At 32.1% G+C, this 12,732-nt stretch overlaps 2 protein-coding genes across 2 annotated transcripts in view; both read right to left on the bottom strand.

Moving 5' to 3' along the window:
* LOC109545906 (aldo-keto reductase family 1 member B1-like) overlaps positions 1–6,546 on the bottom strand; it is a gene marked incomplete at its 5' end in the record, with an annotated part of 14,991 nt that extends 8,445 nt beyond the window's left edge. Inside the window, 1 exon segment of the mRNA XM_048661579.1 lies at positions 6,188–6,546. Coding sequence (XP_048517536.1) covers positions 6,188–6,262 — 75 coding nt within the window.
* Positions 322–2,165, bottom strand: LOC109543682. Its single transcript, XM_019913504.2, has 2 exons — positions 552–2,165; positions 322–452 (listed from the first exon to the last, which is right to left on the bottom strand). Exon 1 carries the CDS (start codon positions 2,091–2,093, stop codon positions 573–575), a length of 1,521 nt encoding a protein of 506 aa, XP_019769063.1. The 5' UTR covers positions 2,094–2,165; the 3' UTR covers positions 322–452; positions 552–572.
* Positions 6,547–12,732: the final 6,186 nt, after the last annotated feature.

The following is a 12,732-nucleotide window of genomic DNA, read 5'->3' as shown; positions in this document are numbered from 1 at the left end:
TTGATTACTTTTTGATAAATAATTCGTTCTTATTGCGAAATAGGAGCACTATTTATCAATCTGTAATAAAAGACGTGAGGAAATTGCGTCTTTTTTTAAAGACAAAAATTTTTGAGACGAAATACCCAAAAAGAAGTTTGTAAAAAAATACTAAATTACTGCCGCAATAAACTCTGGATGGAACTCTATGTAGGCGGAACATTTCTGCGATTAGAATTAAGTATGTATTACATGCATAAGTAATATTCACTCTACATAATTATAGTTTAAGGACCTAAAAGAGTTTTTCACTTAATTAAAATGAAATAAAATAAGTTTCTCTATGTTTGCAACCAAAATATTTTTTATTGAAATTCATCAACTTAGGACTACTAACTACAGTTCATGAATACAAAAGGTAATATCCATATGTTCACTTAATGTTCCAATTTGAGGTGAAGTCGATCAAACAGCTGCAAAAGAAATATAAATGACTAACAACTAAATCAAGCAAATACATTTTCTACATACTTAATCAACTATATAATTTCTATAAACCAATAGACACTTACCAGTTGAAAAAGCTGCACATTCTAGTAAACATAAGGATAGTTTCCTTGGAATTGGAAAGGAACGTAGCTGCCAACAGTTGATTTGTATGGTAAGTTCTGAGGTCCATAGAGTCCATATTGGTAAGAAGGCAAAGAGTAGGGGCGAGCGTTAGCGTATGTGCTATAAGGTCCATACTGGTACTGGCTTTGGCTTGATGGATATTGGTAGTTCTTGTTGAAATAACTCTGGATCAAACCTTGTACTGGGCTGTATTGAGCCTGAGGTTGGAACTGGTAACGTTGCAAAGTTTGGAGAACGGACTGGATTTGCAGTTTCAAATATTGCATAACTTGTACAGGAACGCTAGAGTTCTGTACGTAGTGGTACAGATTCTCAAAAGTCAGCATCAATTGTTGGTATTGTCCTGGGTAAACGCCAACCGATTTCAATTGCTCAATAAAGTAGTAGGCAAACTCTTGGGAAACGACTCCTTGTGCGGTCAGCTCTTGAACATATTGAACAAGGGATTTAGCGGCCTGTACCACTTGAAAAGTGCCAGTATTTCCAGAAATCTGGTTACTTCCATAAAATTGGTTTGAGTTGATTGCAGCTAAGTTGGTGTTGAATGTTCCCTGGAATCCTGAGTTGCTTTGCTTGAATTGGTATGTTTGGTATGCTTTATGTGCAGCCAAATAAGCAAATTGTACTTGCTGGACGAAGTATTGCGGAAAAACTTGACTTTGGCTTACAGTGCTTTGGTAAGCATTCTGCAAGTATTGGTAAACTTGTAGAACAAACTGAGAGTAGTACTGGGCAGCATAGTATGGAATAAACTGCTGCTTGGTCTGGTAAGAAACCGGCAAAGTTTGAATTTTCTCCACTAATTCTACAGCCTTTGCTAACTGCTCATATACAGATTGGTAAGCCTGTTGTTGTACTTGTCCTTTGGCGAAGTATTGTAGGGCAATTTGAGCATACTGTTTAGCTTGCAGCAATTGCGCGGAAGAATATTGCACAGTTGAATAACTTACGCCATTTTGATTGTAGTATTTGCCTTGCTGGAGAACGTATTGGGAAATAGTCTGGGGAACTCCTGGATATTGCTGCTGGTAGGCTCCTTCTCCATATTGAGCTAAGTAGTTGATATATAGCTGATAGGCCAGAGCGATTTGTTCAGCAAGGTATTTCTGAGCTTCTTGAGAAACACCGGAGTTGTAATAATAATTGAACATTTGGTAAGGTGTTTGGAAGTAAGTTTGGTCCAAACCAGCTTCATACTGTTGAGCAAGATACTCGGCAACTACTTGAGGGAATCCCTGTTCTACCAGGTAATTTGAAACTTGTTCGCCAGTGTAGCCGAGCTTTTGCGCCTGACTGAATTGGTAAGCAACGTATTCAGCTACTTGGAAAATATTACCTTGAAGTTCATATTGTTGTGGAACTTGGATGTCAACTTTCTGCCCAATATCAGCTAGGACAGGTAGTTTTTTGAAAAGTCCAACGTTTTGTGATGGCAAAGCCGAAGCGGCAGCCACAAAGGCAAAAAACAAAGCTAACTTCATGTTTGGATCTGCTTACTACCTTAGCTGAAGAACTGGTTGCAACTGATGCCAACTGTTAGTCTTCACGGGGTATTTATACGAATAAATTATCGGCAAACGCGAGCAACGTCTTGCATCAAACACCCCTTATCAGTGAGTTGTTTAGAAAAAAATAATTACTTTGGATGGTCGCTTGGGAAGATTTGTTTTCGGGAGGTTGCTAACCGATTTTTCTAATCAGTAAACTGGCCGCTACAATTATAAAAATATTTTGTGACAAAAATATACTATTAATATGTTATTTATTATGTGGAATAAAGCAACTAGTTTCACATGGAATTCACATTGTGGGGCTTAACACATTCACTTTGGCATCTAACTTAAAGATTTCTTTCTAACTAATTTATTTACTGTGTACTGCTAATGATAATAACATAGAGCATACATGGTGTTCATGAATAAATGCAACTAAATGTGGGCACAAACTAATGGAATGTTTTTCAAGAAATGTGCTAGAGTTGTTTTATTTTCCCCCATCGGCAGCTTGTTTGGGGAGTATCAGTTAAGGTACCATAAATGGAAAGAACCCCTGACATTATGGCTCAGTGCCAGATTATAACATACGAGAATAAAATAGAATTCGATTATAACACTTGTGAAATCGAATAGTAGATACTAATTGCTTTTGCGCCTTTCGAGGGGAGAAAAGTTTTCCGAAGGCTTCCTTACCTATAATTCCAAAAAACTTTAATTGCTGGTTTGCAGGCAATTTTGCGCTTTAGACAATTTATTGAATGTAAAATTATTTTTGCTTCTTAATAATGTTCTAGCAAAACAAAAAAATGACTGAAGCGCATATTGGTTTAGGTATCAAGTTTTGTCTGTTTAATGTGATTTTTTATGACGATTTGTTTTTGTCCATGAAATCTGGAAAATAAACTGATTCCTCGAATTTTTAAAGGCATTGATTGTTTAGATCCTCAGCAACATCGGTTTCCTATATTATTTTTTAAAACATATGCCAAACTTGTGTTCTACTTCTGAAGATTCTGTCGAAGCCAATATTATCGCCAATATTTAGGCTAAAAAAATATGTAACTATGAAAAAATCGCAGATTGGTAGTTGTAAACAATATCATATTTAATTAGCATTATCATTATTTGAAAAATAATAATGAGTGGAAAAGTAATTTAATTAAGAATTAATATTACTACTTGTTAAAGTACGGAATGGCAAATTTATTTTGTGCTTCCGATGCGGATCCTCTAATTTTGTTGATGTTTAACAAATATCTGCATTAAAAAAATGTAGCTACAATAGGAAATCGTAAGATCGAACTGTCCTAAAATGATTTTGACATAAACGAAAAATTAGCATTTGAAAATAAGTAGGTACAGTATTTTCTATACATGCACGTGGTGTTTCAAGTGTTTCATTATTATTTATTTTATGCTTATTTTTTTTTCAGCCATTTACAAAAAATCTTGAAATGGTGTTAAGTCTCTTGGTTTCGCTATGAAAGAGATTTTTTTATTTTTATTTTTAGTCAATCTAAAAATTGCTCCATTTTTCAAAAATATTAGCCGAATACGAAAATATCAGGTTTGGTTATAGTGACCAGAAAATTCCTTAAAAAGTTTCAAAGAAAACCATTACAAAGTAATTCGGTTGTAATTTGGTAGTGACCGTAATAGTAATTTGTAAAAAAAGGTTTTCGTTGGTACTACTGGGTTTTTCATCAAATTTCGGCTATAATTTTAGCCATATTTAGCTCTCTACTAGGGACACAGAGTAGTTTCAGTCTTAAGTATGGAATGTTTTCACTATTATTATGAAATTAAAAAACCGACAAAAAGGTAAAACCAAACATGAGAGACAAGTTAAACAGTACCTAATTTAAAACTCATAATTGTAATTCCTATTTGAGTTTTGTACCGGTATACTTTTGTGACGGTTTCTTTTTTATTTTATATTAATTTAGTTTTTCGTTTTTTAATAACAGCATATATTTTACTTCCTCAATTTTTAACGCCTTTCGATCTTTTATAGCTTTCAAATCGGTGTATACTCACACTTTATCTCAAAATATCGAGCTTAGCACCTACCAATTTTTTTTGCAGAAATATTAAGTTTGTACTCTGTGGAATAAATTTGTTAATCGAATCCCTTACGCGTTTCCGTTTTCATGGATTATTGCGCATGCAATAATCTTATGATTTATTCTGATTTTTCTGAGCGAAAATTTATTTTTTTTTGTGTGCGCCTTGCGTGGATGGATAGTTTTTGTCCCAAGAAGCCTGTTAATATTCATATGCAGGGTGTTTGAGAACATATTAAAGTAGACAGCGACAATTGAAAATGTGAACTTTTTAAAAACCACACAAAACTGGTCAATTTTTACAGATATTTCGGTTTACAGCGCACTAGCAGGTTCATCTTTGCGCTGATTGCATTTCCCGCGTGTTCCGTTGGCTGCATTTGCACTAATTTGTGCAAAACTCCATTTTTATTTTTCGTTGAGTGTCGTTCGGCTTGCAAAGCTTTTTTCTGCTTCTATTTGGACGCCTTTATTTTAATAAGTTTCGTAACTTTTTGCCGTTTGAGAGGTTTTCTCCTTCGAATTGCTGCACTTGCTTTTCGTCACTGATTCTTCCGAAATCACTTCTATAATGTTTTTTTACATGTGATTTGTGGTCATCTGTTTTTGCTAAATATTCCAATTCATTTCCATCAACCTAGTGTGGTTGTGTTAATTTCTTGTCGATTAATGTGAATCCACAATGTTTGTTTTTACAACGCATATAGAAACAAAATACTTAAATTCCTCAGAAAATGACCTCCTGAAGTTTGGCTAAGTAATTAAATCTTCCACGAAGGTTTCAAGTGCCTGGAATCACGTTTTGTGAACTATGTAAGTGTACGTACGGTAGGCTCAAAAATAGTGTTCAAGTACCGATAAAAATACGTTCGTGTCAAAATTTGTACTTAAATAATATTGCATGTAATAACATATCTATAGATAACATAATCTACGTAGTTTTAGGTTTCCAAATTAAATAACTCTAGTACGGTGATTTGTTTTCTTAGCACTTAAACAAATGTTTTCTATCAATTTACGTAAGCCATAATAAGATAATTTATTTATCAGTAGAGGAGTCTGATAATTGTTACTACTTTCACTATTTTGCCATTTGACGAATTTTCAAATATATTTAATTAACCGAATTTTAATAGTAACTCATAGAATATTTTTTAGGATTGCTGTATCTACCTACATAATTACAAAAAGTTTTAGACAAATAAATTATCTCCCTTAAAACTCTATTTAAGAAAAACCTTTATTTCATATGGCTTTTTCTTGAACAAAAGGGTCAATTTTATTCCGATTTTTTAACGAAAATCGATAAACTAAAAGTATAGTTGCCCCCCATCGAGCCCCCAGAAGCTATCTTTAAATGAGAAAGGCCAGTTTTTCTCCAAATTAGGAGAAAATATTTTTGTCTTAATATGTAGATTATTGCATGCCTTATATAATAAAGTTCGAGTAGCAAGCAATTTTCGCAAGCCGCTATTATTTAAGTTTTATTAAATGAGTACATAAAGATCTCTAAAACGGGCATCACCTGACTTTTGCCGTTGTCACTTACCCCTGGGGGATCAAAATCAACCGCTGTAGAAAATTGAGTTATTTTGATTTCCCCTTGATGTCGTCAAAACACTTTCAAGTGTTTTTCAACATCAAGTGTTTTTGTGCAAAGAATTGTAGTATATTGATCGCTTACAAAATGCCACCCTCTATAAACTTTCAGTTCCGCATAGTCTAAAAGACATCAAGAAGTAGGCAGACATATCCGCATTGTATGAACCTTTGTTCATTGAATTATTTCCAACCAGATAAGCTAGACCAGGCATTATTTATTTCGCCTCTTAATTTCTTAATTTCAGTAAAATGTTCTGCAAACTTATATTCAGTTTGCAGAAAACTTCTGTTAAAACATGTATAAAGGCACTGTACATTACAGTGAATGCAGTGATAAGTATCGACCTCTGCGGTCACATCGTAATCAGCAGCCGCTACAAGCCATAGAGACCCAGTAAATCAATAATCACTTACCTTCCATGTTCCCAAACCGAAGATTGGTACTTCTAGTCCATTGTTCAGTTTCACCTTAAGTACTTTGGAAGCCATTTTCAGTCAGCGACAGTCAAAAAAACACTGATGTTTAATACTGATAGTTAAATATATTTCATTAATGTGAAGTGGATTATCAGTATCTGCTGTTTCCTATGTATATTATTTAGTAGAATTTGCTAGTTTGTATGGTACCAGGCACATCTTTCGGTGACTGGAGTAACTATTTGAAACGTAAGATTTCTTCCTCATGGTACTAGTCTAAATGTAACGTCCTAATGCTGAAAAGTATTGTATAATGCCCGAGATCTAAGTTTAAACCTACTGATGGCATTTATTAACTCAAACATATTTAATGCAATTTAAAAAAATATAAAATACATATGTTTCGTAAAAATTCCAAATAAGAAACGATTATAAACCCAAACAAGGTATTCCACAAAGTATAAATTTAAAGTAATTTTTTTTTTAATTTAAAAAGTTTTCTTTTTACTGAAAACTGGTTGTTAGTATAAAAATGGTTTTTACGGTATTTTTATTTCAAAAACTTAATCGACTTTTTTCTTATTGGAGAAGCAATAGAGGATTATGACTTGATGCTGGAGAGATTCAGAGCGCTCTTAATATTCCCACTTCAAACGTTCTTCTTACGAAAGAACTATACCTACCTAGATAATAAGACGCAAAGAAGAGATGAAAGAAAATATAGGTACTGGCATTATATAAAAAATACAACATATGACACCAAAAAAATAGTAGGATCACATTGCCCTACGACCAGTAACAATTAGTCAATGGTAATAACTATTTTCTAAATCTCATATTGCTGTTAATGGAAAGAAATTCAAACCAATAAAGATGAAAACCACAAAGTAAATTTTTGGAAAAATTCGATAAGAACTAAAACGAGAATAATACAAAGTGTTTTTAAAATGCTTATTAAAAAAACTGAATTTAAAGTAGTTCTAATGGAAACCTTCCTCCAATAAGTTTTTTTTCGGAAAATAACAGGCTTTAGAATAGTCAACTTTTGCAGAGCAGCTCAACTTAGCAGAGGATGAACATTCCTCGATGTAGCATTAAAAAAATTAAAAAGAATTTGAAGGAAAGGAAAACTAAAAAATTGAGAAAAATAGTTAATAACCGATTGCAGGAGTGGGTGTGTATTCAGATGTGTTCACATTAAAATAGATAGCAGAGGAGAAACGTATATAAAATAAGAAGGTATACCTAGGACCTATAGAGATTCGAAAATGTTTTGACGGAGCTCCAAGAAAAGTAATACGGAATAGTTAGAAAAGTGAAATTAAGAAAAAATATACAAGGTGTATTGAAACCTATACGCCAGAGGATAATTTAGACGACTTGTAAAATCGGACAATTTCGCTGTAACTCAATGAGAAACTATCCTGGTATGTCTGAAAAAGTTCGACCGTCAATGGCAAAAAAATGAATGCATGTATCCACGCTGTATAGTTATATATCAGTAATTTCGCAAATAAAAATAAATTTAGAAAGTGAACTTTACAAACAAGAATATAATGTACTTTCTGGTAATGAAGTGTTGTTACGGTCTCAAATTTTGTTCACCTTGCATCTTGGAAACAACGAGGTTTTTCGAAAATTGATATAGAACAAAATATTCTTAAAATAGGCCAAAGAATGACCCCTTGAAATTTTGTTGCACGTTTATCTAATATTCTGCATAAAACAGCGAGAAATTGGGTGAGAAATTGAACAATCCGGGAACTCCGAGGACGAGGGAAGGCTATAGACAAAAGTGGAATTATGGATTATGGACTTAAAAATGTTCCGAGTTAAATTTAAACAAATTGACTGTCACTGTTATTGCAGTTTACATGTATGAATGTGTACACATTTTATCTAAGGACTACTTTAAGAATAAGAGCAACTAATTATGCAATACCTAAGCGCATACTTAAAATGCATGATTATGAAACTTTTTCTAGTAGCATTAAACTTTTCAGCAATAGAACCAAGGAAACTGACAAGTTTAATTCGTTCGAAGAACTCGTTTTAAAATACTGGTAGATTTGGAATCCTACACTTTAGCAAATTTTAATATACGGGTGTTTAGTTTTTATTTATATTTTTTTCAGTATAATTCTGAAGCAAAACAAGGTGTTATTATTATTGGTCTAGACAAATTAACGTTTATCATCAAAAAAGTTCATTTAAACATGTTTGTCTGCAAAACATAATAAAATAGTATACAGGGTAACAATATTCTTCCAACTTCCAAAATGTTACTAGTTTCCTACTTTAAACTCTTTTATTTATGCTTATTTCTTAACAAAAGTTGCAAGTGATGCACATATATTTTATGCGAGTAATGCATATACACAGTTTAATAACCCTGTATATTTTTCGATAAATTTCCAAAATTGGTGGTTTCGCTTAAATAAACCGAATGACCATATACAATTTTAAAGTGCGTTTTATAGCTAGTTTAGTTGTACCCTTTAGACACCTTTCAGAGTAGTCAAAGCACATTGGTAGCTAATAATTACTTTAAAATATACAAATTCCGGGAGAAGTTGAACTGATAAACACCCACATAAACGAGCACGTTTTGAATCTAATGTTCTTCCAAACGCGAAAACGCGCTCAATTTCGAATTGCGAGCTTCCAGGTAAGCTAAAAAGGCTCCGAGTCTCGACAATAACTTTCACAGCTAACTAACTGAATGTTTCATTTGTGCAGTTCTCCAAAAAGAAATAGTCTGATGAAATTGAAAATCAAACTTGCATCATTCTGACAAAGTTGCAACTCGAATGCTACTTAATTTGTCCAATTAATATTCGTTATGGAAGATGTTTTCACTGGATGTTGCTTTGTATGAATTTGATTTATTTCGTTTTTCCTGAAAGGATTCACCAATTTTCAGGTTAAAAAAATTTATGTTGATTTGCTGGCAGAGATCCAACAGTTTCCATTTTATCTTTCTTTTCATGTTGACTAAAGAAGTTTCCGAGTTTTCATGACAAATATATTTCGAAAACTATTTAAGTACCTATATAAGAAATAGTGCTTGTCCAAATTTTGCATTTACACATGCAAAAACGAGTAATTGACATTCAAATTTCCAAACAATTACATGATTGTGTTTATATGTAATTTACCATTTACCAAAGTGAACATTTTCAATTATGGAAAAATTCGAAAACATTAATTAAACTCCAAATTAATTAACATTTAAAGAAATAATACAAATTTATCTTTTAACCCAAACAACGGATAATAAGTATCTTGAACGTAAAGTATTTTGAGTGCCCGATTAGCATGTTTATGTCTTCATAATTATATTGTTTATACGTAGTCGCATAGATTGTAGTCTCCGGGGGCCTATAAACCCCGCAAAGGTGACCCAACTGGAGATAAAATATACTGTATCCTCTTGCCGACTGTTAAAAAAAAACTGTTATTTGCAACAAAATATAATAATTGTCGTCAATTGAGGATAGATATGTATATGATACATAATATTGTACATTTATTAGAACGCTGGAAACTGGAAACTAAGGAGTTTTAGGTAACATCTTTCTACAATTTATTTGCTTTTTAAGTCGTAATATTTAGAGCAAACAGTTTAAATAATTAATAACAGTTTACCGGAAATTGTTACATGAAATATGGCTTTGGCAAAATGTTTCTTTACGTTTAAATAGACTTACAAGCATGTTTTTTATTTATTGAGTTTTTTTAATTTTTGAATGAACATTATTTCTCTCAAAGGAACAAAATGTTTGATTTAAATAAACGATTTTGCTAATTGTCAAACGTTTTTAAGAATTAATATAAGGAATTTTAATAAAAGCTAATTAAGTAACGTTTTATTAAGATTCCTTATATTAATTCTTAAAAACGTTTGACAATTAGCAAAATCGTTTATTTAAATCAAACATTTTGTTCCTTTGAGAGAAATAATAAGAGGAAATGAGATAATAGAATTAGGCGGCTGCAGCGGATTTTACCAGCGTAAGACTTTTAATGGAAAAACAATTTTAGAAAGTGTTGAGATGAAAGCAGACCATCTGTAACTTTTGTTATAAATAATTTTGCATAGGTACGTTTTCCAGGTTGTTGCTGAAGGAAATACCAATCGCAAAATAAAATTATTTTTTGTGAAAAGATGTAAATCAAAGTGAATTTAAACAAAAGGATCTAAGAGGATAATTTAGAAAGTTTACGAAAATTGATTGATTTTAATTCAGAACCTGAGAAATGTTACAAACCAAAAAGGTAGTGCGGGCGTATGTTTTACACTCTTCAGGGAAATTTGGAAATGTTATTGATTAGATTGGCATTAATATTAATCTGAGAGCAAATAAAAATTCTATAATCTCATTTGTCGCCTTTTTAAGTAGACGTTGACAAACCAAACACTTTGTAAGTATGCACAGATAAAAATGTTTGCTGACCGCTTAGTTACTAAGAATCCTTGATATTAAATTGATTTAATATTCGGATAAAATTTTCGACACATTATTTAAAAAGCCTACTTAGTAACATGAGTTCTGTGGCACTTTAGCGATCTAAGTAAACATGGATTCCATTTTAATTAATTAATAATAAATTAGACACAAGTGCAGATATTGATTAAACGTTTTCGGCAACATAGTATTATATTAATATTATTTAATCTTAGCAGTGAGAAATCAATGTCAACTTAATTACATTTTAAAGAAAAAAACATTAAATATATAAAATGATAAAATAGTAGTGATTAATAACTATAATGATAGCCACAAAGTATCTCATTAAATGAGTGGTAGGAAAAATCCAATATTTTATTCAACTGAATAGGTATTTACAGAAACTATGAAATGTAAATGAAAAAGCATGAATTCATATCGAAGTTGTTAAATATGGACTGTTATGTTCAATCCTGTGGTAGCAATAATGAAATTTCTGTTTCAGTTTATTTCTTAACAAGAAATTATAATCAATGACCATAAAAATGTGTTCAATAAACAGCAGTGTTAGAAGCCAACCAAAGACGATAATTATTGTGAGAGGAAAACCAATCAAATTGTTATTAGTTTAGGAGTTAACGACTTGCTATTCCTTTTGCAAGGCCTTTTAGCAAATGCGATTTAACTTTAGCAACACGATCAATAAACGTAATAAGTATATAATTAATAAAATTTTTAAAAGGCAATATTGTGAAAATGTCTTGATTTTTTAAGTAGATTTCCATATTTGTTAAAGTGCGTACAGTTTTGTGAGCCAATGAACATTTCTAAAAAACATTTAATTAATTACTTTGATTCTCTCATTTCTGCAAACAAAATCATGATTTTGATTTTTTCGAATCTCTATTACAGTTTTTTAGTTAAAATTTATAAAACGACTTTTTTTAGTATCTAAGTTCGAAGTATGTACTTAAACCAGTCGACCATGATGGCGATAAAGTAGCAACGCCATAGTGGAAAATTAGTTAAATATAGGATATAATGTTTCTAGTCCTGCTGCAAGCGTTTTCACTTGTTCGAACTGGTCATTCACAGTGTAGGCGGACCAATTCAAAAATTTATTTTTATTTTGGTTTTATTTTTACCTGTTTTTGTTATGTTTAGTATGCTTTTACAATTTAAAAAATATTGACCTTTAATGTTAGACTGATATTCACTGATTGCAACTTTTTTTGATTGGAGCTTTTGGAGTGGTTTCTTGTGCAAAGGCAAAGGCAAAGGTTGACGATTCTTTTTCTTTGGACGATATCTCCCAAGGTACTTATGGTTTACTTCTTTTTTAACGCCCTTGAGGATGTGATTGTCCAAAGCGATTGGCCTTAAATTATATGGAGGGTATAAAAATCGTTTAAATTATATACACACTATATACGAAACTAGTTTCATTGAATATAATGTTACAGTTTTTCTATGCGCCTTTCGGAACTTAATCCTGCCCCAGTTCATATGCATAATAAATCCATTGAGATGGTTACGTTTTTATCACCTATATACCCCGATTGTCGCATTATGAAGGTACATCTAGATCACGTTTGAACTACCGGTCTTTGCTTGTCAAACATTAATTTCCCATTTCATCAAAGCAAATTTCCAGTGATAATTCAACAATGACTACCGAAGGTGCCAGAGAACCATTATCAGAAACGGTAAATAAACAGCTACTTGAAAACCAGTCGTTCCTCTATGTGGAAAATCAAAGACTTCAACAAAACGTTTTGAAACTGTCTAAACATCTGGAAGAGTTAAGAAAAAGTATGGTTGATACAAAAGTGCTCGAGCATTTAATAAAGGAAAAAACCCTCCTATTTTCCCTCAACGAAAGTTTAAAGCAGAAAATTAGTTCGATTAAATCGGTTGTTCCTGGTGTGAGCAAAGAATGTATTGAAAAGCAGCGAAACCAAGAGCTTGAGATTCTTAAATCCATTGATGAATTGGACTTGATTTTGAAGAAAATCAATGATAGGCCTGAAACTTTGGATATTTCCATACCGAAAGACAGTACAGTCAAAGAGCTATGCCAAACCCTGTCCA

The sequence above is a fragment of the Dendroctonus ponderosae genome, unplaced genomic scaffold (genome assembly GCF_020466585.1).
Source record: "Dendroctonus ponderosae isolate FM_Combo_2020 unplaced genomic scaffold, Dpon_F_20191213v2 Dpon_F_20191213_1, whole genome shotgun sequence".
Classification (NCBI taxonomy): Eukaryota; Metazoa; Arthropoda; class Insecta; order Coleoptera; family Curculionidae; genus Dendroctonus; species Dendroctonus ponderosae.
The sequence above is the reverse complement of the archived record's forward strand: the minus strand, read 5'-3'. Positions and strand labels throughout refer to the sequence as shown.